This window comes from Rousettus aegyptiacus, unplaced genomic scaffold (assembly GCF_014176215.1).
Source record: "Rousettus aegyptiacus isolate mRouAeg1 unplaced genomic scaffold, mRouAeg1.p scaffold_m13_p_16, whole genome shotgun sequence".
NCBI lineage: Eukaryota > Metazoa > Chordata > Mammalia > Chiroptera > Pteropodidae > Rousettus > Rousettus aegyptiacus.
This window is the reverse complement of record NW_023416291.1, coordinates 1668921-1694687: the sequence shown is the minus strand read 5'-3', so window position 1 is coordinate 1694687 and position 25767 is coordinate 1668921. Positions and strand designations below refer to the sequence as shown.

General features: G+C 44.9%; 1 protein-coding gene across 5 annotated transcripts in view; it reads left to right on the top strand.

The window, feature by feature from the left end:
- The window catches only part of PDE5A (phosphodiesterase 5A), a 107431-nt gene that overhangs the window by 26933 nt on the left and 54731 nt on the right, over positions 1–25767 (top strand). The window contains exons 3-4 of one of the 5 annotated variants that reach the window (XM_016144817.2): positions 747–844; positions 20384–20972. In XM_016144817.2, the coding sequence (XP_016000303.2) occupies positions 20388–20972 (585 nt within the window). In that variant the 5' untranslated portion in view covers positions 747–844; positions 20384–20387. Of the gene's footprint in view, positions 1–746; positions 845–2524; positions 2911–3313; positions 3421–4044; positions 4175–20383; positions 20973–25767 lie in introns of those variants that run through there. The other 4 variants (XM_036233438.1, XM_016144815.2, XM_016144819.2 and 1 more) reach the window with 4 other exon arrangements.

Sequence of the window (25767 nt, the reverse complement as noted above, 5' to 3'; positions counted from 1 at the left end):
AAACAGTTATGCATGTCTCTTATTTCGGTCCAGTTAATCCAGTGGGTCAAAACAAAAACTCATAGCAGGTTTCCCAGTGACCTTCACACTCCACGCCACCCTCCACCCGCCCTCAGCTCTGCAGGGGTCATGTAACCGGCATCCCAGTTCTGCTGTTAATTGGTTTCTTCACTTCTCCACAAAATACCTGCTTTTAAAAGCTGGAAATTACCTCTGATCACGTGGTTCTTTCTTTTTGTCTGGAATGATATGAAATTATACTTCTCTTTACATGTTTGAAAGGAGACAGACTTCACAAAACTGTCTGTGAGATTTTTAAAATGAGACTATAGAATCAACTAAAAAATTTTTATCCAAAACTTATAAAGGAAAGACAATTGATTCTCTAGACTAGAAATCAAGATCAATAAGCCTGTTTCTCTAGATTTTCTTTTTTAAATACACATTTTTGTTCCTTCAGTCTTTAAAGAGTCTATTTTAAATGGCGTACTTTAAAACTAGTTTTTAGTTAAGTGTGTCACACCCAGATACAGTTGACTTAAAAGTGTGTTACTCCTTGTATTTTTTTCTAAACTTTTTATTTTTGTCATTCTGACTAGTGCAGGCTCTTTTCTCTAGATAATAGAATCTTTCCTTTAATAGAAATATGGATGAATGTTTTATGTTTTATGTGTCTGCGAGTGGTTAATATTATTTATCAATGAAAGCAACTTAATCCCGCTGTTGAATGTGCTCCCCACATGCAGGCGAAAGGGCAGCGAGGAGTCTCGGGCTCCGGAGGCCGACCTGCTCCTGAGAGACAAGACCTCAAAGCACTGTCAACGGACGGCCATCCACCCCATTCGTGAGTCTCTAGGGAAAAATGCCACTGTTGTTTGTCATTGTGGATCCTGCCCTGCGCCCCTGTCATGGAAGTGTGTGCAGTATCTGCCCCAAGTCCCTCCTGCTTTCATGTGAGTCCATCTCCTCAGCGTGTGGCCTCGGGTGACATGAAGGACAGCTGCTCACCATCCTCTGTGGAGCGTCTTTGCACGTGGCCCAGCCTTTGTTTACCGAGCTGAACTCTTGGGTAGTAACCCCGGTGTTTGATTTAGGGGGGAAAGGGCTGTGTACTGATTGGTGTGACTGCACTATAATATCGTTTCATTATGCATACGTTAGCTCTGACTTCGAAATTGAGAATTATGATCCGATTTAAATTCACTGAGTTAAGATATTGGGCTGATCCCAACTGTGCAGCAGCTTGAAACGCATACTGCAACACTGCCCTCAGGAAACTGCTTCCCACAAGCCTGGTGCTGCCGAGAGCCAGGGGTGTTCTTGTTCAGGGTGACAGGACTTCCAAAAGGCTACTAAAAGCAATAACTCTTCCTCAGAGACCAAGTGCTGACGCGGTCACGTACCATACACAACAGTACAGCCGAAACGCTCTAAGAAAACGCCGCATTTGCTCTGTAGTTGACCCAACAAGTAGCTACTGAACACATGCCATGTATCTCAGTCACTGCGCCTTGTCACGCAGCGCTGCTCCTGGGGGGCCTTCGCGGTCCCCACCTCCTGCCGTCATCCCTTCCCCTGTGCGAAGGCAGGACCTCGACTTGCTTCCCACGAACAGAATACAGCAAAGGAAACATACAAAGCCATATTTAATTCTGCGGGAAAAATCAGTTCAGTTCAAAATACCAGATTAAAACTGCAAGTGCAGGACAGCGATATGGGGACGAGGACCCAGCAAAAACATGGGTTCGTTCTCGTAAAGTGCCATAGGGATGTGACAAAACAGGGTAGGAAGGCCCAGCCCTTTCAAAGGGATACCGTGTATATGAAGTCCAGTTTAATATTAACGACAAGTTAATTTATTTGGGACTAAGTGCTGCTCTGCCCTGTACTGGTGGCAACCGTGGTCTGTAGCCGATTGTATGGTGTCCTCCGACTTCATGCACAAAGCGTCATCCGTGATTATTCCTGTGTACCCTTTCTTTTAACAGAGAATTTCTTTCCAACTCATGAAAAGGGAGTGTTTGATGCAAAGGCACTTTATAATTATTATTGTTGTTATTATTAAGATTAAGCACGGGGAAGACGGTTGGAAGGCACCCACCAGGACCGGCAAACCTGTCCTGGTGGCCCACGCCCTCACTCTGCTTCCCCAGGTGGGCTCGGTGTCTGCGGCGCGCTGTGAACCACCTTGCGCGCTCGGCCCGGAGGGAGATGACCCCGCCGGCCCCGGACCCCTGTGAGCGCTGGGCGGGAGCGAAGCGAGCCGGATGGTCATCGTTCTCCTGGCCCGAGGAAGCGCTCCCGGGGTAGCAGCCCTCTCCCTGCCGGGGAAAGCTGCCCGAGCTACCGCTCTCCGGGCTGGGGCTGGGTCTCCACGCCGCGGCCTGCCCTTTCCTAGAATGGGACACAGCACAAACATAGCCGTCACTGGCTCGGCGCGCAGCGCACCCCAGCGGCTGCGTGGCGGCCTTCAGCCTTCAGACCCGGGCCACCAGGCTTCCGGAGAGCTCGCCAGTCGCCGCCGCGACCGCCTTGGAATCAGAGGCTGCAGGAGCCATTCTGGGCCGGACCCCAGCGAGGCACGGGCTGCAGCGCCGGCCCCGCCCGCCGCACCTGGAGCCGGGACGGAGAGGCGGGGCGGGGCTGCAGGCTGGCCCGGCGCCCGAGCAGCGCAGAAGCCCGCCCGACCGGAGCGAGGCGAGGGGGAGGGTCTCCAGGCTGAGCCCGCTGCTCGAGGGAGGGACCCCAGCAGGGGTGAAACCGGCACCCGCGGGGCGCAGAGGCGCGCAGCGCTGTCATGGAGCGGGCGGGCCCCGGCTCCGCGCGGCCGCGGGAGCAGGACTCGGTGGAAGCGTGGCTGGACGATCACTGGGACTTCACCTTCTCTTACTTTGTTAGGAAAGCCAGCAGGTAAGAGGAGGACCCCCGGCAGACCGGGCCGGGGCGCGGAGCGTGACCGGGGCTGATCTCTGTCTCCCGTGGCATTGTCCCCTCAGCTCACGGGCCTTGGCTTTTGAAGTAGGTCCGTGGTCCTTTTACGGTGCGGAGACCTCGACTTTAAGGCGAGTACAGTCTAAAAACCCAAGCGCGGGCTTCGATCCAACTTGCTCTCAAAGTTCAAATGCAGAAACGTCCGTGCCGCCGCGGCCCCCTGCCGCCCTGGCATTCCCGGGAGCTCGTTCTCATGCGCCCGCGCTCACGGGCCTCTCCAGCCCTCTCCACCTCCCGCCGCCCCTGAACGTCCCCAGCGAAACCAAAACCGCTTCGAGCCCCTTCGCCGCAGCTCCGGAAGCTCCGTCTGCAGCTCGGTGCCGGCCGCAGCGCTCTCCCTCCGTGCCCCTCGCCCGGGCCTGCGTGCGGGGACGAGGAGCCGGGGAGGGGGCGAGACCTCGGGGCAGCGGCGTGCGGAGCCTTCCCCCAGTGAGTGCCGGCGCCGCGTGCCCCCCGCAGCCCCCGGCTGTCCCGCGCGTCGCCTCCCGCTTGCTCCTGCGCGGGGCAGCGGGGAGGGGACCGGGGGCGGGAGGGTCCCGCGCGGCCAGAGCGTCCCCAGGGCCAGCGCTGCCTGGTCGGGAGCCAAGGCCCGCGGAGGGCGGGGACGGAGACTGTGCTCGGGGAGGCGGCCGCGCCGCGGGCAGTGGGGCGCGCGTGGGAAACGCTCGCGGAGTTGGGAGGACCCGAGGCTGAGCTGAGGGACGGGGAGCGGCGAGCGGGGAAAGCGTGGTGGCCGGTGCCCGAAGCCCGCGGAGCCGGGACGCGCTCGGGTTGAGTCCAGGACGACCCCTCGGGGACGCGCCCGAGCCCCGCTGCCGCGCGCTGGGGGAGCCGCCTTCGGGAGCCGGCGCTGGCCGCGGGGCAGGGGGCAGACGCGCGCGGCGGTGCTGGTGGGTGAGCCGGCCGGGCCGCGGCGCGGGGCAGGGCGCGGGGCAGGGCGCGGGGCAGGGCGCGGGCTCCCAGCCGCCGGCGCGCGGCCGCCGCTGTGCCAGGCGCTCCCCGCCAGGGGGCGGCGCGGGCCGAGCGGGCGGCGGGGGCGCCGGGGCCGCGGGCTCGAGTCGCCGCCTCACCTGGGCGCGGCGTCGCTCCCCGCGCCTGCTGCAGTCCGGGGTCAGCCGGGGCCGCACCGTCTGCACCTCCAGCTTCCCACGTCTGCTATGTTGCCTTTTGGAGACAGAACAAGGTACTTCCCAGCACCCCCTTCCCACGTCCCCGGGGCGCGGCGGGGCCGGGGCCGGGTGGCGGCTCCGGTCGCCCGGCGGGGAATGCTTCACTGAAATGAACCGTGTGACATTTCCATCTTCCTTGGCTCTCTGCGGGTGTTATTTTGCAGTCTTACAGGGGGCCCTTTTTAACCTCGTTTCTCCTAGCGAACGTCCAGCGTTGGGGTGGACTTGACCACTTTCGAGGGTTCTGACAGGCGATGGCCTCCGACAAATCCTGTCTCCCCTGTTTAATCCCTCTGCCCTCCTTTGAAAGTCCTCTTCCCCGCGTCCGCCTTTGCCTTTCAAAACCCCACTTCTAGAGCGACCCGAGGGGAAACCATGAGCCGAAAGGGTTTCTTTTCAAAGGGCGCTCGCTCTCTGCGAATTTGGGGTGAGGCACGAAGGCCAGCGAGGTCTAGAATTATCGACTGCCATGCATGGCCGTTTGCAGAGGTCTTCTGCCTCTCCGAGACCATCTGCCCTGCTGCCTGTCACCCTCACACACCACCTTTCTGCCCCCTCTGAACAGTGGCGCGTAGGGTGGGGAGTGGGCAGAACTGGGCCGACTTTTCTAAGTGTGTGTGTTGGGGTGGGGGGAGGTGGTTCTTTAGGCAGATTATTAACAATTGGGAAAAAAAGGTTATCTGCCGTACAGATCAGCACAAATGCCCTTCTCTCCCTCCCTCCCCCTTTTAAAGGCATAAACTCAGATTGTTTGGTGGTGATTTTTAACTAGCCTCACTTAAGAACCCTTGACTTTCAGAGCCTGCCAGAACTTTGAAAGTAGTATTTTATTGGACAGTAAATTGAAAGAGTTATTACATTTCTTTTCACATTATGTTTTCTCCCCGAGCAGCATAATTCTCAAAATTACTCTCCTCAGTGTAAAATTTAGACTATCCAACACTCTACATAGTTGTTTTTTAGTTAGGGTTTTTTATGTTGCAGTTGATATTGATAGTTGGCTGCACGCTTTTCTGTGGGTCGTGTGTGTGTGTGTGTGTGTGTATGTATGTGTGTGTGTGTGTGTGTGTGTGTGTGTATATATATATATATATATATATATATATATATATATATATACACTCTTAAGAGAAGAGTTTATGTTGAGACCAGTTTGGAAAACGAAAGTATAAAACATTTCAGAGTAGTCCAGGCCCTCAGTTTTTGGAGTTATAAAGTTCTGAAAGTCGTCAGTGTAAAGAATATGATCTAAGAGCCTGCGTGTAGCCAGAGGTTCTTGACAAAACAGTATTCCAGTTTGAGTTTATATTTGGTGGCATTAACTAAAGACATTTTAAAACATATGAAAGGTTGGACATTAGTTGCTTATATAATTACCAAACTGCTAAACCTGGTGATTCACTTGGTTGTGGCAAAAACTTATTGCAGACATTTATACTTTACAGCTAAGAATTTTTTAACTAGAACCTCGCATCACTTTGCTTTTTTTTCCCTTTTGTTACACTTCGTAAATGTAAAATGAACACTGTAGGTGACTCAGGAAACCCATGACACAGTAGTTCTGTAGAGGCATTTGGCATGTTTTAAGACTTAAATTTTGATTCCCTTAGATTGGCCATCTGTGCCCATAAACAGGCGTAACGATGTAACTACTTCTACATTATTTGATTTAGATTTTGTCTTTTGACATTTGTGCAAACTTCTCTGTTTTCCCCAGACTGATTTACACTCAGTAGTAGGCACTGAACAGAATGAAAGTTCCAGCCTTCCTGAATTCGCCTTTAAACACCTGTGAATTTGTGTTGACCTTGAAAACAGTTATGCCACTATAGGACAGTTTCCTGTAACTATCTTCAAATACAGAACTAAGCGCCTCATTACAAGCTGTAGCCTGGAGCATAGAAATAGATACTATTTAGTAATTATGACTTGTACATGTGAATTTGAGTGTCAGCTGAACAACTCAGCAATCTATTGACATAAAAATTAGAGACTTGTTACCACAACATATGGAAAGCTCTCACCCTCACTCCTGGAGCCAAGTTCACTGTCCTGCAGGCCTAAGACTGCTAATCAAGGGCCCAAGGCTCCTGCGTTCTAAATGATGCGACCCCAGTGCTAATGCCGCCACGGTCACAGCTGCTGTGATTCTTGCCGGCGTGTTAGACTGTCACCTTTTGTCAGCAACTAATCAGCTCTGTGACTGTGGGTGATGTTTTAGGTGGGTTAGTATTGTGGGGGTAGCATGATTGACTTTTTATTGCTTTGTTTTGTACTGGGCAAAACCTTGAGAATATTTGGTATATACTGGGGATATTAAGTGAGGACAAGTTTTATGACCACTTGGATCAAAGTCCAGAAACAGAAGTTTTACACTCCCGTGGAGTTTTCCGTGATAGACTTTCTATGGCACTGCAAAGCTGGGCTGAACTGTTGACGGTCTACATCCTGTGTTGGGATTCTGTCTTGTTTTTTTTCCTTTTTCCCCTTCTTTTCTCTTGCCCTCTTTTCTTTCTTTCTTTCATAATTTTTTTCTCACCTCTTAAAGCTTTGTTTTTATTTGCAAGATATAGATATTAAAAAAGATGATGGATACAAAGTCAATATTGCTATCCACTCTTTAAAATTACTGTTTTTGTAATTATACAGGAATATAGACTTTTCACCATTTTCAGACGCATGATTTGATAACCATATTTGTTAAGCAGTCACTAGTGTTGAAGATAATAAAACTCTATGGGCATTGACTCTGACTTTGGTATCATTTACAGTATTTTTATGATGGTAATTCTGGTGCAGTAATTGCTTTTTTTTGCTTGTATTGTTTATAACCAGGCCGCATACAGCCAGCTGTAAGCTGCCTTGTACTGCCATAAGAGTACTCATGTGGAGTGAATGCTTTCCTTCTGCAAGGGTCTCTGGGAGCCCCTGAAAGGACGTTTCTCATTGTTCTTCTAGCTTGAGGTTTCAAGGTTAGATTCATTTAGAGCCTAAAATTATGATAGAGTGAATCCAGTGACAGTTACTCATACATGGATAGCTCCAAATATATTTTATCATTATAACACAAACTTAAATATACTTGTAGTACAATTCGGTAGCTTTTTTTTTTCCAGTTTGTGATCCGAAGATCTATAGAAATCATAAATATTTCACAAGATCATATCTCCAGCACCTCAGTTTTTGCATTTTTATTATGTTGTGTAACAGTTTAAAAAAAAAAATCCAACTAAATGGGTGATTTGACTCTAGTCTCTGATGCCATTCGAGTTGTGTAGGTAAAGTCTGTAACTTCACTCTCATCTGATGATAGAATGTCTTAGCATGATGCTCCCCTTCCTCTAGATTTGAAGACACTAACTTAGAATTTTGGTTGGACTTGCCAGTGTGTTCTAATAATACTCAGAAAAGATCACTTTCGTAATTGAAAAGGCTGAACAGAACCGCTTGGTATTTATTAGTTTATCCCTCAAACCTTTTTCAACCTCAAATTTATAAAACCCATAACTGTTGTGTCGAGTTAGATTTGTTCTTTGTTCTCAGAGCTGATTGTAGGATAAAACCTCTTCCTCGGATAAAGCATTCGGTAAGGATTGTGGGACAATTAAATAAATCGCTGAGTTGATTGATAGTGGAGGGTTGAAAATGACTAATTTCTGAATTTAGGATGCAGACTACCTACTGACTTTGCAGGACTTTCTATGAAATTAGTTTAGCTGGACAGATGTAGATTCAATTGACCAGTGTTACAGATGATTGATGTGGCCTTGGAAATATCTGTTATAGTATCAGGTTCTCAGAAGAAAATGCCTATGAGCTGCAAACTTAGGAATAAAAATTGAAGAAAGTCTTTCCACATGAGTCATTCATTTGATATTTAGCTCTGCAATCTTATTAACTGACTTGGTAGTCTCATTTTATTTTGAATTATATGTAAATTTTTTATGATGTAAGTGCTTTATTCATTTTCTCTAAATGCAGGAATTTTTACTTATTTCCAAACGTTTAAAGTAGGTAAAGCAAACAGCATTAAGTTTATAAGAATCATTTTGATTAATACTCTAAAAAACCTTTAAAGGTATTTATTTCTCTGGTTTTTAATGTGTAGCGAACATATTTTTTAAAGGCTTATGTGCCATTGTTGGCCTCTGTATTCTTTGAGACTTTCCCCTTGAATCTGAATTGTAAAGTAAAATTAGCTTTTTGCAAAGCATTTTTTTTTTCTGAATAATTTTATTACACCTGAAGTAGGGAGAGCAAAACGCCCCCATTTGATATCTTATCCTTAATGATAATTGTAAAAAATAAAAGTCATCATTTCTATTCTGAGTCATCATTTCTATTCGATGCTGAGTTTTTAAGAAAAGACCTTGATCATTTGAGCTGATGGAATAACTGAAACCCACACACGGGATCATCGTCTTGTAGAGGCAGAGGGATCATGTGATCCAGTGTTTCTCAGACTTCAGTAATGTGCCCCTGTTAAAGAAAGACATTCTCATTGGTCTCCAGTATATTGTTAGAAAACTTTTGGTCACCAGTGACAGAAACCAAACTTGAGGTCCGACAGAACTGACTCCCATAGTTGAAGTGCTGGGGTTTGTTTTGGCTCTGAATTCAGCTGATCAAATAATCTCGTCAAGAGCTGTTTCTCTGTGTATCTGTTTAATCTGTCTGTCTTTCCTGCAGTTTATTTGTTCCTCCAACTATCCATCCATCTTTGGGCCTATGCTGTGTTGGCTTTCTTCCTCCGTATGCTTGCTTCCTGTGCTAGAAAAGTTTCCTCTTGACAAGTTTATGTGGGTCTTAAACTTCTGATGTCAGAGAAGTACCTTCTTATCCATATTAGTCCTATCAAAATTACTCTGGCCTTGCGAGTGTCACATGCCTGCTCTGGACCCATCGTGTGTCCAGAAGAATAGGGTTGTCTGACTGCTTTGCTGAGGCAGGTAATCCGTACTGTGATATGTCCTTGGGGACAGGGGAATTCCCAAAAGGAAGTAATGTGGGCACACCCAGAAGTTCCAGACATCTGCCATACCTAGTGTTAGCTTCCTTTTATCTTATCGTTATTTAAATATGGAATTATTAAGAGTGGGTATAATTGAATCACAGTTACAGCATGTATGCAACTGTAATATCAAAATAAATGTGTAAGTTAATTATGAATAAAATGGAAAAACTCTGGCCAGATGCACACTGACAGCATCCGTTAACTCACCCTGCAGAGCGACACGGCCCGGCGGAGGTGCCGGGGGTCGGCTTGCCTCTGCTGCAGTCACTCCGTGATGCTTCACTTTGAACTCTCGTGAGACTTTTATTCCTGTAACACAGCATTCCAGCTTTGGGGTTTTACTTGTTTCGAAAGCATATTTGCATATCGCACCTACCATTTTCACGTTCTCTTTACCCCAGAACTATCGGGCTGCAGTGTGATTGTAACAAGAATAGAAACCTAAGCGTTAAAATTGCAGGGCCGTACTTGGTTACAAGGCGGTCATCCCAGTAATGCCATGTACTTCTTCTGCCTGCTTTCGGTTTCAACTGTCACCATTGTGAAAGCACAAAAGTAAAATGTCATGGAAAAAGAACAGATCTTCATAATATACTCGATTTTGGCTCTCGAGGCTTCTTACGCTTCAGCCTGAGAACGGGCGCATCCAGGCTCTCCCGAATCAAAGCTGCAAAGCAAGCCAGTTGACATATTTACAGCGCAGATTTCAGTGATTATGTTTCCTTTCGGATGTGAGTAGGTTTTCATTTAAGGGACATTTTTCATGCATGTGATCATGAATGCATGGAAAATTACAAAGTATATGTCTTCCAACTCTGGGTCAAATTTGAATGTAAAACCATATGTAAAACCATAAAAAAAAATTATGCATTTTATTTATATTTGGTCCCAGTTAGCTTCTCAGATGTTTTCATAGCTGGAGAAAACTTAGAAACACTAAATAACTTTAGGCAGAGTAGTTATTTTCTTTCCATGCCAGACTCAAGTGATCTCACCGTCACACCCGAGTAGGGATTTCGGAGGATGTCATGTGAAGGTGCCCCAAACCACCCCTGTTTTATTTAACACCCTGTAATCGTGTGTTCATATTTTATTCATCTAAACTGCTGTTTCTTAAAATCAGATGCTCTTGGCACTGGGTGCCGACGCTGAATTTGTTGGGAGAGACTGTTGGTGCATGGTGGGGAGTTTAAGCTCCCTGAGCCCAGACGCTGAATCCTGGAAATGCCCCATCTTTGTGGCCCGTGTTTCCATGTGCCCCCTAGTACTTGACTGGGAGCTACAGTGCTGCATGCTTTAGCATTTATTTCTGTTGTTTTGCTGGTTACGGGCTGTAGGTAGGGCAGACTCAAGCTCTAACCCTAGGCCACCTCTTTCTGAGACCGTGACCGTGGGGACTTGATTTGCTCTCTCTGTGAAATGAAAACTATAGCACATACTTCATGGGGTTATCAAGAAATCTAAAGAGAATAATGCATAGCTCCTTATCTTTTTTAGTAGTGGTTTTCAGTAGTTTACTGTTTTACCTTGCAAATCATCAGTGCCTTAAACAGACTAACAAACTTCGATAGTCATTCCCTTATTCTGATGAGTGCGGATTGGAGCAACAGAAGGGTGCTTTTATAGACTTTAAGTGTCTTCGTCGTTTTTTGGAGGAATGGTTATTAATGGTTTGAACAGAGCCTTGCGTGGGTTGTGTAAGGTACTGGAAAGGGAATGGGAATGGGAGGCCAGGGCCCTGATTTTGTTCCCAGCTTTGCTGTTAACTAGGTGTGTGCCTGGCCTATGTTAGCAAACCTCAAACCTCGGCTTTAAAATGGGAGGCGGGAAGGAGTGAGGAGCGGGGCGGAGAAGGCAGAGACTTGTAAATGAGCTTATGATTCTCTCGGCTCCAGGCTCCAACCGCTCTTGATTCTCCCCAGGAGAGCAGAGTACCAATTTCTCAGATTGAATACTTTCCTTCTTTAAGTATTTTTCATACGCGAGAAGTGGATCCAAGTCAAATTATGCAAATAATGTAACCAAAACTGTATAAAATCAGCATCCAAGAGCGGGAAAAATATCGAACGTTATATTATATGTGAGTTATTTGTGCGTTTCCTACAGTTAATTTTAGCAGATTTCCATATAAGTTGTTAACCATTCCTTTTAGACAGGAAATTCGTACACTTTTTGTAATTCTGTTTTTTAGTGATCGAGTCATATGACTGATGAAAGCACTGGAGAGGAGGAAAGCGGGTTGACATTTTTCGAGTGGACTTAACATGAGAATGCACTGAGCGCTGTGGGTCTTTCAGGGCCCGCAACTTTTTGCTGTGCTTTGGGGCATCCTGCAAAACCTCCCCAAATGCTGCCACTCCGGGGATTTGCCACGTGGTCATCCTTCAGGCCCAGGCCTCCCCCAACACGTAGTGAACCTCCTTGGGAAGGAGCTAAATGGGCCAACTTTAATCCCCAAATCTCTTGTGGCAGAGTGTTAAAGTGTTGTTTTATCAAGGATTATAACCATCCTCCAGTTTAGAATTATGGTTAACATAAAATATTGCTGTAGTTTTCATCATAGGAAATTAGTTGTGTATTTTCTCACATTTGTTGCCAATTTATTGTATCTTTGATATTTCGAAAAAAAAAAACTGTCCCCAAATATATAATTATTTTTGAAAAAAAGTTAATTTCTAGGTTGTAATGGAAAAACAAGTTACATTCTTGGATTTATTTTTCTCAACTAAATGTTAGGCTCGTAATCTTTATGTATTACTCAGAAAATTGTGTAATATATAAATGTAGTTATTGGTCTAGAGAGTCTGTGTATTTCAGTCCTATTTTGAACAAATACTAACATTAAAAAAACTTTTCTAAAAATGTGAATGTTGCTATAGAGAAATTAGTGTATTTAAACTAGGAGCTTAAGAAGAAACAATGGCTAACCTCTAGTTTTTTCTGGAGAAGCCTGTCAAATAAATTCTTTTTATTTTTACAAAAAAAAAAAATTTACTTTGGAAAATGCGCTCCACTTAACGTTTGAGTAACTTAAAAGCAGTGTCTCGTGTTAAATACTGTGTGCCAGACTCCGTGCCGACACTTTGTATGCATAATTTTCTTTAAGTTCTCAAGGAACCTTTGAAGGTTCATGTCATTGCCTCCATTTGGTAGAGACAGCGAATACTGGACCCAAGGTCGAAACCTTCAAAATAAATGGTTCTGAGGTTCAAGCCCACGCCTCCCCGGCGAAGGGCCCTTGCCCGCCGCGCTCGCCTCTGTCCGCGGCGGCCAGGTGGGGGCCTGCCGGCCCAATGTCCTGCCGAGGCCAGCTCAGCGGAGGGGACGCCGTCTCCTTGGGCCTCTCAGTGTGCTAGCACACATCACTGAGTGACGTGCTTGGAGACTTTGCCCAAGTGGGTTTAGTTTCCATATATAGTTTTAGAGTATAAAAAGTGGCAACTCTCAAATGGCATTTTAAAATAAAGTGGCTGAAAATTTAGGTGCTAGGCCATTATAATTGTATTTTTAGTTTTAGAACACAAATACCTGAAGCACAGTATACTTTCAAAGACTTTTTATCCTTTGATACATTATTTTAGGCAGGAGTACAAAACACATTAAACTAGTGGCTTTACAAGGAGGTTTCATCTAATATTTTTAACTCATGAGAGTTACTCTGTTTATATCACAATTTTACTTTGCCTTGTAAATTTTTTTTCCCTTGCCTTCTTGATGCCAAGAAGTATTCTATAAAACCCAGGCAAAGTACTTTAATTATTTTTCCCTTTCAAGACATCTGGAATATTGAATATGTATTTTAAGGCATTTCTGTCTTTCTTAAGATGCATTTTGTAAGATGAGTAAGCAGTTCAATTTTGTTAGCAAGAAACGGTATCGGGACATAGAGGAGTGTGTGTGTGTGTGTGTGTGCGTGTGTGTGTGTGCGCGCGCGCGCGTTCGTGTCCCTTTGGCTCATCCCTTTTGAAATGCTCTGCTAGAGCTCATATCCCCTGTCCTGTCAGTAAGTTTCGTGTATCCTAATTGAAACTCCTAGGTAGTAGGCATTTGGAAGATGCTGTGACTTGCCTAGATTAGTGGAAAATTTCTAGAACACTAACTGTACATCATAGTTTTCTTTCCTGTGTTAGGTTTATCATAATTTTGACTAAAAATGAGAAATTGGGAAAGGGGGAAAGGTTTGATTCTTAACAGAGTACATGCCATAGAGTGATCTTTCATTTTTTCTATGCATACTACTAATCAGTTTATAAAATTTAGAAAGTAGGAGATGACGTGTACCCAATATACAAAATTAAACCTATTTAAATATCTATAAAAAGGTATTACTAGTTTGGCACCATTAAATTTAATCATTAACTTACTTGAGTCTATCATTTTAAGAATGTTAAATTTTTCATCTACTTGAGGAATATGAGTACACAGGATATGCAGAATGACAAATATAGCACTTTATTTCTGCCCTGTGTGTAATTTGATAAGATAAACTCTTTGCTATAACCACTGTAGAAAAATAACAGTTCATCTTCTAAGCTTCCTATCCTCCAGAATCCCTTTGATATTTTTTATCATTCACAGATGCATTTATTCATCCTTCTGTGTATGACTAAAGACGCCAAATGTCGGACACTGGAAATGTCAAGTTCAGCCTTCTCCTGCAGCAGCTGCTGCACCCTGGCCGCCTGGCCTTTTGAGTCTGTGAACTCATTTAGTTTTGTAGGGCGCTCCACCCACATGCTGTAAAGAGGCCTCGTGAAATCAAAATGTGTTAAACATTAATTAGTCTTCATGACACTGGTTTTCATATCAGAATGTCATTACATGAGCAGTTTGAGCTGCAGGAGTCTTCCTCAAAGTATTCCCTAATATCTTAAATATTCCTACATTCTCCAAAGTAGAACATCAAGATGATAAACTTATGATTAGATTCATCGTTTTAAAAGATTAGAGATTTTAAAATTCAAGTCACATTTGTGAAAACTCATAGCAATTTTTGGGCAGCCACCATTAGCTTTATTTCCTGCTGTCTAATTAACATCAGTCTTCGGGTTCCTTTCTGGCTCATCGTAGGGAAGGCTCCTTCGTGGGTCCTGAGCAGAGTTTGTGGTGGATGCAGATTGGAAACCACAGGTGGTGTTTACCTGAGAGGAACAACTCCCAGCGTTGACTTTGGTACCTTCTGGGTTCCTCCAGTTCTTTTAAGACATACGATGAAAATCGAAAAGCAAAAAATTAAATGTAATTTACCCATTTCTAAACGGTGTAAATTTCAGCTTCTAGATGAAGAAAGGAATTTTTCGTGTAATAAAATAAGGAAGAAAATAAGTGACTGGAGGATAATAAAACCGATTTTGGAGAGGAGAACAGTGATATGGGTGGGACGTTAAAACACGGGATCTTGTCGTCGACGGTAAATTCTTGGCATCGCCTTTCATTGCATCTCCCTTGGCTGTGGCTGCATGTGAAGTGTCGTTCATCTCCGGCCTTGGAACAGTTAAATCAACTCAGACACTTGCTGAGGGCCGCCTGCTTCCGAGTGCTCCGGGTTCGTGGGCTGAGCAAGGCCCCACTTATCATGGAGGTAGAAGAACCTCTGAGGTGTCCGTGCTTGTGGCAACGGGAGACATGTCCTCATGGCACTTGCCGTTCCTTTCTTTTCCTCGGATGGCTAAACCGTAACTTACGTAGAGTTAAGATGCAACGCTTCATTTCGGGGGATAAACTTAGGCTTGTAAGATTAGAATGAGCACTGGATGTAGGAGCCAGCGGCAGCTTGAACACATGGGAGAGGTTTAAAATGTTCCCCGTGCGTTTCCCAGTTTGACTGACTCGTAGGTCAGCCCCCTGCAGTGGGCGAAGGAACAAGGAAGTCCTCTGCCTGTTTTAAAATGAGAAAGCCGAGGGGCAAAAAGAGGGTGAGCTGAGAGACCTAATGGTCCTCTGCCGGCCCGTTGACGTCACCCGTTGTAGGGACTCCGTGGTCATCACGACCTGTTACTCCAGCTGCCTGTTTGCACAGGCGAAGAACTCAAACTCCAGAGAGGTGCTCATTGGCTCCCTTCCCAGCCATGTCGTCTTGTAGCTGGAGCTGGGGTCATCTCCGCAACACCAGTTTGGTGCCGTTGACTCGGTCGCCTGCTGAATACAGCACCTCGCGCCTCACAAAGACGTCGGGACACATGGCATTTCCCCAGTTTTATGCTAGGGGAACGCAGAGGGAGAGGGCTGTTTGCACTAATCCTCTGAGATAGTGTTTTTACCTCGGTGGTGTAGTATGCCATCCTTTTATGATCTGGTGGGAAAGAGTTAAGTTAGAGAATGTGTTATTTTAAGTGATCTTTCTCTGCCTCGCGTGCCTGAATTTGACCCTTTCAGAGGCAGCTAGAAGTTATGGCATGTCTTCATGACAAGCATCAGTATGCAAAGCACATCTGTGTTCTAGGCCACGAGACTCGGAATTGGACACCTGGGTTTGGTTCCTGGTTTTGCTACTGAATGACAGAATGTTTTTGGTTCAGTCGTTTACATTAGCGTCATCGTTTAGAAAGTGGGATTGTTAATGCCTGCCTCGCCAGGTTTGTTTACAGCGGCACCTCTTGTTTCCTGTCAATATCACTAATGTGAACGCTTTTCCAAATCCTGTAAAATCAAGGAAGAGAAAGAAGAGGCCGTAGAGATCGTAGAGATCGCCTCCTGAGCCAGCAGTCTGCCCCGTCGGAACTCCCAGCAGGCTCCCTCGTTCCCATGCGGTGCTTTTTATCCTTGTATTTGACGTGTTCATAGTCATCTTCTCCATCTTCACTCATTTGTATGCACTGACACTTAGCTTCATATGACAACAGAATCCAATGTGTATATAAGTTAACTTCCGAACACAATATAAACTTCGATTTTGGGCGGAGCGGTCACTCACTGATTGGTTTGGGATTGCTCACTTTTGCTTATTTCTGTGCTCCCGGTGTCCAGCACAATGCCTCACACACTCAGGGGTCTTCACGGGACAATAATTTAGGCTGGTGAAGAAGGCCACCTAAAAGCGAATCCAATTAAAATGGAAAAATCTTAGTGAAAAGTTTTGTATTGAAACTTTATCATGAAAAATGGAATTGCAGATTACGAAAGTAAATTATTCTTATTTTAGATTTAATAAGATTTAGATTATAATGAAAACTCTGCTAATTTTTATAATAAACAATATTCTGAAGAAACTGTACCATAAATATCTTTACTTCATGTTTGACTTTTGTAGCAGAATCAAAAAGAGAATTTTTTCCCCCCCAAAAAATAGTGTTTTTGAATTCCTATTCGAAGACTTCATTAGTTTTTCCAAGGGCCTTTCTAATCTAGAACGTAACTTTTTGAATAGAATTCTCTATTCAAGTATCTGTTGTCATTACCCTGTTGATTCTTTACTTGTTAGCTGATCTTTAACTAGGCGTAACCCTTAACTGTCAGGTGCTTTTTGTATTAGAACAGTTCTCCAACATGACTTCTGTCTTCTAGAAATTCTGAATCTTAAATGGAATTTAAATTTAAATTTGCAGGTGGTTTGTATTTGTATAGAGTCATCAGGAGAGGAAAGACATCAGCCTAAGAGGAAAGGCCCACGTGGGCCGTGCGCTGCCAACTCCCAGGGATGCCTGAGGAAGAGGGGTGTGCGAGATGATTTAATTTTATCTGTGGTTGATTCCTAAGTGGTTGTTTTAATATTACAATAACATGTTTTCCTAAGCACGCATGTAACCACAGGGACTCAGGTGATCAATACTGCGGTCGTGAGAAGCCCCTTGCCCTCACGACTGGTGGTTAACAAAAGTGGTTGGTTGAATGACTGCATATGTTAGATCTCCTTTTCCCGTGCCATTTAATACCGAGTTCATCTCTCCAAGAAACTATCTAGAGATAAAACACTTGTGAGACAATTAAATAGAGCAATGAGAACACATAATAAAGAATTTTAGAGCCCTGGCTCTGCAGGGAATCTGAGGATAAATCAGCAGCCGTGATCAATGAGGCTTACATCGGAGGGATGATGGACATTAACTGCTTAAACACAGTATTGTTTTTCTGTAACAAATACACATTCAAATATTCGGGAATTCAAAAGATGATCATCCCTTTTGATGCAGTTAAGTTAGGAACCGTCCTTTATTCACTCAGGAAGTATTTGTTGAAAGACATACAATGTAGCGCATTTTCTAAGGATGCAGGGGTGACGAGACAGACAAGTAGCTTTGATGAAATTCACGTGTAGTTGGAGCACACAGATAATAAAACAACAGATTGAATTCTCACTACTGGATATTGTTCTTGTGTGTCAGATAGTGTGGGGTGGGAACCTGGCGTGTTGGAGGCCACTTGGTGGGTGGTCAGGGAGCCCTGTCAGGACAGGGGAAGTGGAAGCCGTGATGAGCCCGGAGCTGGTGAGGAGGGAGGGTCCAGACGGGAGCAGGCAGAGCTTGGTGCGGCGGAGCCCTGGGGGGCCAGCATGGGAAGGCATTTGAAAGAGTGGTTTTATTCTCAGTTCAGCAAGAAGCCAAGTAGGTAGTTAAGGTGTTAAGATCTACCTTGTTGAAAATTATTCTGGCTGCTGTGTGGAGAAAGGATTGAAAGGGGCGAGCATGATGTCAAGGAGACCAGTCAGGGGCTGTGGCCACAGTCCAGGGGTTGGGGGATTTGGACTGGGGTGGTATACAGGAGGCAGAGATGAACAGATCGGGACAGAGGTGCTGGGAGTCAAGTTGGCAGGGCCCGGACTAGATGTGAGAGCTGAAGGACATAACTTTAGAGTAATTTCTAGATGTTTGGTTTGAGCAACTGGGGAGGTGGCGATGCTATTTTTGCTACGGAGAAACCTCCAGGGAGATCGGAACAAGGCAGGGAGGTGGGCGTTGGGAATTCTGCTTCCGCCGTTCTGCATGGCTTCTTTGGACAGCCTCATGGAGTTGTCAAGTAGTGATTTGATTTAAAAAGAAAAATAAATAAATAATCACTGTTTTCCAAAGAGAAGATAAGAAGTAAGCTGTGGCTGAGTTTTAGGTTCATAGCTGAAATAGTTAAAAACTCATATTTTCATATTTATTTAGCAATTTAAGTTATATGTACATGTTTGAAAATCATGTTAATTTAGACATAGTGCCTTTTCCTATCTCACATCTTATAAGACAGTTGTTTTCAAAAGCTTCCTATATGGATTTGACGTGTATTTTTGATATCGGTGTCTTTGGCCCTCCTACGGCAATTTTGGGGGCTTATATAAGCATTTTCCAGAGCATGGCACCCCATTTTAATCTGTTTTTAAGATACAGCGTTATTTTAGTCAGTGTATGTTGTCGTCTTAGAAAAGTTTGTCCTAAGGCACAGCATAACTTGATAAAACATCGGGACAGTTATGTTTTTAAAAATTCTGTGTTATAGGCATATACTTGTGATCTGTACAATGTACTTACCTACTGTGTCACTTTGAAAGGAGAACTTTAAAAGGCTTCGAGAACTGTATCCAACACTTGAAATTATGAGTCATCCTCATAAGTATCTGTGTTGCCTTTTTAACCCATTTCATTCTAGTCTGAATAACATAGAATAACATAGGTTTACCAAACAACACATTGTTGTTCCAAATAAAATAATTAAGGGAACATCCCATAAATGAAATACATAGTATAGATTCAGAAATAAGGAAGTCTCCTCTTTTTTCACTTAGTAGATTGTGTTGATCATTCATGTCAGTACACATGACCCGCTTTTAGTGATTGCCTTGTCTTCCCTTGTATAAACGTGGATTTAGCCAGCCTTCCTTTGGTGGGATTTGGTTGCTTCTTAGCTTCGCCGTAACTGTACTACGGTAAATACCCTGCTTGTTCCTTTGCCACGGGTGTGAAATCTCTGGAACAAAGGATATATGCATTTTTAAATTTGTTAGCTATTGCCTATTTGCCTTCCTAAGAGGCGGTATCAGTTTGTACTACAATCAAAAATATTGTAGTGTATGTAATATAGTCTGTGTCCCAACATTCTTCCAAAACAGTACATCGCCAAACTTTTTATCTTGGCTGTTTGGTGAAAATATCAGTGTTATTGTGTAGTGGAGATTGCATTGCTCTCATTATTGCCAAATTCTTTTAAATATCCTCAGTGATAGCAAGTGTTTTTATTTTGAAGATAAAGTTTGGTTTTGGAAAAAGCTAACTCTTATGCATAAGATAGATAATAAGTTAGCTGGGACCCCAGTTTTTTGGGGGAGGAATGGGTTTTATTTATTTTGAGAGGGACACTTAGTGAAAAAGAAGATCTAACTTTTAGATAAAAGTAATATTCTTATGTGGCTTTTGAATTTTCTTAGATGTTACTTTCAAAAGAAGAGTTCCAAAAATGTCTAAAATAATGTCACTGTCAATTGGTATAAGATTACAGCTTTCTAAGGGGAGTTATTTCAATTGAACAATCATCGAATGTGTATGATATAGTATGTTTGTTTTTAAAAAGTCACCCACTGTGAAGCCTTTAACATAAATAGGTGTCTTTCACAGGAAAGTACATTAAAAACAAATAATTTAAATTTTCTTCAGCTGAATTTTTTAAATTATTTTTTCTATTTTTAAATTGCTTTCCTTTATATCAGGAGCAGATAATCTAGAAGAGATCATTTTTACCATTATTGAACAAGCATTATTAGGAAATATTTACAGAAGTCTAGTCTTTCTACATACCAGGTCAATTGTCTGTATTTTCCATTTCCTCTTCTACATCTAGTCTGTATATAGTGATATAGATAAAGCTGTCTAAAATTAAGCATATTAACTAGCCAAATTTGGGTAAATATTTGTGTTTTACTTTCAGATATTTAACTGCAGAACAAGTCGTGTGTTTTCAACAGTAAATTAATTTTCATATTCGCATTTTCCTAAGACTCGTTAAATTTAGTGTCTTTTTCTTTAACACGAAGTGATTCTGAGACACAGACCGGATGCTTGACGTGTGGTAAATCAGACATCTGACAGGAGTCATGGTCCTTAAAACGCTTATGGAAGCAATTGTCCTTTAGGGTTTCCAGAATAAAACCGTTGCACATAAACCATCTTGTTTTATTTCCTGTGGCAAATCGGATTATGATGTGATCAGTCACTGCGAGAGAATTTTTAACGGCCCTCTCGAGGGTTACTCCTTTCTCTCTTAAGTGTGTAACGTGTCCGGCCGTTCCGTTCTGCAGAGAAATGGTCAACGCATGGTTTGCTGAGCGAGTGCACACCATCCCTGTCTGCAAGGAGGGCCCCCGAGGCCACGCCGAGTCCTGCTCTTGCCCCTCGCAGCAGAGTCCGCGGGCGGACGGCAGCACCCCTGGGACGCCAGCCAGGAAGATCTCCGCCTCCGAGTTCGACCGGCCTCTGAGACCCATTGTCGTCAAGGATTCCGAGGGAACTGTGAGCTTCCTCTCCGAGTCGGAAAAGAAGGAACAGATGCCGCTAACCCCCCCAAGGTTTGATAATGATCAAGGGGACCAGTGCTCGAGACTCTTGGAACTAGTGAAAGACATTTCTAGTCATTTGGACGTCACAGCCTTATGTCACAAAATCTTCTTGCATATCCATGGGCTCATCTCCGCTGACCGCTATTCCCTGTTCCTCGTCTGTGAGGATAGCTCCAATGACAAGTTCCTCGTCAGCCGCCTCTTTGACGTGGCAGAAGGTTCAACGCTGGAAGAAGCTTCCAACAGCTGTATCCGCTTGGAGTGGAACAAAGGCATCGTGGGGCACGTGGCGGCGCTGGGCGAGCCGCTGAACATCAAAGATGCGTACGAGGTGAGCAGGGCAGCCGAGCGGAGGGCGGGGCGGGGGCGGGGCCACTGAGCAGGTGGCAGGGTGGGCGGGGCCACCGAGCAGGTGGGCGGGGTGGGGCGGGAACATGGGTGGGGCAGTGGGCGGAGCCGTGGAGGGCGGTGCACTGGATGGCACTGTGAATGGTGGGGGTTTCGAAATCGAAATGTAGCAATTTGCATGCTTATTAAAATTGGGACGTGTGGTAAGACTTTTCCCCTCTTTGAGATGCCAGAGTTGTTCCCCTGGTGGTTGAGGGCCTGAGCACAATCGCGTCTTGTTTTTTCCTTAATGATAATGCAGCTCATCTCATAGCTGTATTTTCACATCTTTTACCCTAATCACTGTTCGTATCTCTCGCCATATTATCTCTATGCGATCTTCTGAGGATTTTACAGATTCTAAAATGACAGGTGGAAAAACTGTCAATGAATTAATTTGTTTTTAAATTCATTCGAAATCGTATCTATTCAAAGTCCCATTGACCTCAAAATCTGATTTTCTTTCTTTCCATGCATTTTATTAGGCAAATAAATGTGTGGATATCTTTTTAAAATGGAATTTTTTGCTCTGAAATATTTCAGTGGAGAGATTTTATATTTTTTCCACTACTGGCTGCTACAGTGATGTACAGATTTTTAATTATAAACTTGAAGATTATGCTATATAATTCTTCAAATTTCCTACTTTAAATGATCCTTTTTATTGATAGAATTATGGGTTTTAGACAATTGAATGGCACATTATATGTTTAAGAAATGTTTTCTAGCCCTTTGAGAGGTGGGTTATAGCCACTTGCCCTGTAGCGTACTGTATTATACTACAAATGGTCCGCAGTGATCCTAGCTCACAGCTCCTGCCTGTAGTTCAAGGGGTCGTCACCATTTTATTCGCCCTTCTATCCCTAATACAGTGCCTGGCGCATAGTCAGGTCTTAATGTTGATTCAGCAAGAATTGTAGTCGATTGAGATAGAGAAGTAGCATAGAAAGCAGATGATAATAGGTGGCTGAGGAAAATGTGGCGGTTTCAGGGAAGCAGGAGAAGACGGCGGGCTGGGGAGATGGAGAAAGGTTTCTTTGTGGAAACCATGCTTGATGATGGACCCTGGGCAGTGGGTATGATTCAAACAGGCTGAGTTGTGCATGTGGTGAGATCCATGTTAAAGAGAAGTTTCAAGGAGAGACAGGGAAGGTGGAGCGTGTGGCACTTGTGCGGAGCGCCGTGGGTCACAGTCAGGTCAGACACTGAGGAGTCCTGGAGGAGGGCCAGAGGCGACTGGAGTGTTGAGTGCCAGGCGGAGGCGGGTGGTCCAGGGCCAGAAGAGTCACTGAAGATGGGTCAACAGGGGGCCGGAATGATTCAGACTGTACTTTATGGTGGCCATAAAGTGAATTAGAGGGGAAAACACTGGAAGCCGGGGGGACAGGCGGTTTCCATGGTAGGAGGAGGTGGGGGTCTGACCCAGGGCACTGGCCTGGGACATCCTGATGTGGCAGGCTCCCAGGTGCAGCCCCTCAGCCTGCCACTCCTGTGTTGCCCTTTGGCACCCCAATCATGTTTATAGTGGCCTTGCAGATGTTATGTGTGTCCCAGGATTTGATTAGAAGTTGTAGGGCTGATCCAGGATGTCTAAGTTACATTGGTATTGACAGTGGAAGTCAACCTGACTGATAATTTGAATAATCAATTACTGTCTCGTAGCCTTTTGTGAAAGTAGTCTTAACATGAAAATGCATCCTAGTGTTTCCTGAGCCCCAGCTTCTCAAACATGCATCTGTAGAAATTGACACTCTGTAGCTTATCTGACCACAGAACACTTGAAAAGTGTACAATGTAGCAGTGGTTGCAGTGGAAAACCACAAGTGGCCGTGAAATATGATCACGCTCAGATTGAAGCTAAGAATAAAAAAAGCCACAGATAAAGTAATAGTAAGAAATAGTGACCATTTGATTCACTGTTTAAAACTTTGTAAGAGAATGATATAAATTGGAAAATTCAACTATTACTAATAAAATAGTATACCTGTATGTTTAAAATATAAGACAAGATCCACAACACAGGCCAGTAATTCTCGATTAAATCACAGATACCCGTGAAAGGGTTAGTTGGTGAGCACTGCCAGGTACCGATGTTCAGTGACACGTCAGCCTGTCACTCATGCAGCTTTGTTGGATGTGGCACAGGATTTGTTAATAATAAGATATTAACACATAATCAGAATAGCAATATAAATGTGTTTGCTGTTTTCCTTACATATGAAAACTAGGTATCACCTAATACCCAGATTGGATTGTATGTTAGTCAGGGTTCTTCAGAGAAACAGCACCGGCAGCAGATAATCTGTATATGTATACCTGTCCTTCCATCCATCATCTATCTGTCATCTGGATATATACGAAGAGATCCTGGTCATGGAGACCAAGACCTTCCGTGACCTGCCCGCCGTCTGCCGGCCCGGGAACCAGGAGAGCCCCGGGGATAGTTCGGTGCGAGTCCAAAGGCCTGAGGATCCAGGGCCAGTGCTGTGAGGCTGGTCTGGGCCCAGTCCGAAAGCCTGAGAACCGGGCACTCGGACAGATGGCAGGACGGACGGCAGGAGGGCAGAGGACGGGTGTCCCCGCATTGGCGAGGCGACCTGCGTCGCTCTGGCCACTGGCTCGAACGCTTGTTTCCTCACAGACACCCCAGAAACGAGGCTTGCCAGCTTTCCGGGCCTCCCTTCACCCCGTCAAGCTGACACTCAAAATTAATGAGCCCAGGATGCCTCGAGCCCCCAGTTCCACGTCCTCTGGAAGCCTCGAGCCTCTCTCAGATTTCCTGTGCTGAAGGATTCACGTTGTCCAGATGCCCCTCTTCCTCCCAAGTCAACTGGAATGTCCCGCAGGCAGCCACTCCCCGTGTGCCGTGATGTCCAGGGAGAAGACCCGGAGGGTCTTAGGGGAGGGGCGTGCTGCTGCTCATGCGGCCTCGCCAGGCAGCCGCTCTTCCTCCCGCCCCCTTTCAGGTCCTTCTCCGGGTGAGTAAAACCACCATCTCATCCTGCAGGCCTCACTTCCTATTTCAAGTATTAAGGTATTTTCCTAAAGAAATATGAGCTCTTTCAGATGAATTTCTGATGAATAATGATTCTCAGGATGAATTTTAGAAGAAAGAAATAACAATAGCAGCTGTTTTAATTTCGGTAACTCTCCCAGTCTCTCGTGGCATGCTTGTGCCCCAGGGAACACGGTTTGGGAACCGCATTGCTCAATGTTCTAATTTTCTTGAGGCAGTATCTTAAAAATGTCACTCTGTCAAAGAAAACCAGCCTATAATTTGCCAAGTCTACTGTGCTCTTTCATTTGTTTCCTGTTATTTCTGTATAATTTCAAACTTACAGAAAAATCGCAAGACCCATATAAGAAGCTGCCATGTGCCCGTTACCCAGATCCTCCAATTGTTTATGTTTTGCCCCATTTTATCTTTTTCTATACGTAATGCATGTAAGTAATAAATGCGTATTATTTTTTCTGAATATTTAATAAGTTGAAGACATTTAACTAAACAGTGTATATTTTCTCACAGGGAAACCATTGTGATACATAAATCAAAATTAGGAAATTTTATGACACAGTACTCTAACGGTCTGTAGTGACGCGTGGCCATCTGTCTCATTAACGTCTTTTATAGTTGTTGTTCCCCCTGATCGGGGATCTAGTCCACAATCACGCCTTGCACATACAGTCATGTTTCTTTTGCCTTCTTTAAATACGGCATAGTTTCTCAGCGTTCCTCTTTCTTGACATATGTTTTAGAAGAATACAGGCCAACTATTTTGTAGGGTACCTTTCCTGAATAGATTCCAGCTGCGGTATGGCCCTTGCTCTTAGGGACTGGCCTTTCTGTGTCTTAGCCGAATGCCGAAGGCACCCAGCGGGGTCTGTCCCCTGGCTGGGCTGAACCCCTCTGTCCTAACCTTGCCCTAACTGGTGCTGCCAGTCAGCATCCAGCCCGCAGCGGGTGCTGTTTCCTAGTTCTAGAGTAGCACACTGTGCCTGTCTGAAGTCGATGGCTGCCCAGCCTCTGGCAGCCCTCATTTACACCCCTCTCCTCAGCCTGTCCCCCACCCCGACGGAGCCTTGCCAATGCCAGCCACTCAGGAAACCCTGGATTCCTCCACTCCACGTGGGTACCACCTGCCTTCTCCCCAGTAGGAAAACGCCCCCAAGAAGTCGGCACTGCATGGCAATCCTGCATTTTCTCTCTTCGGCCCCTGTGCCTTTCTCGTCTCATGTATTTGACGTAGCCTTATAGTTTCAGCAGGAAGGCAGGTGGGTGCCAGTTGTTTATTATGATGGTAAGTGGATAGCCAAGGCTTGTGGGGTTTTTTTTTTTTTTTGGACATGTTCTCATACACAGTAAAAGGAATAATCGCAATCATAATTGTGCTCAGTTTTCTTGGCCGAGAGGGGTTAGAAGTCCTCTGCGTACACTGCCTTTGCACCGAGTGCGTCGCTAAAGGAAGATTCTTTCTGTGAGATACCAGAACCCACCTGAAGTGAATCTGAAGCGTTCATTACTCCCACCTCCTTCAATGAAGAGAAACCTCCAGGGCTATCGTTGATTTTAACTTCTAGGATGCAGCAAAAGCTGTGAAAGGCCTACTGATTTCAGTCTGTCGGACTCTGTTGCCTTGCTCAGATAGCTGGCTTTAGTCCTCTTCTTTATAAGTTGGTCTTGTAATTAAAATCTGTATTCATAAAATAATGGCCTAGGATGCATTTTTAATCATAATTTG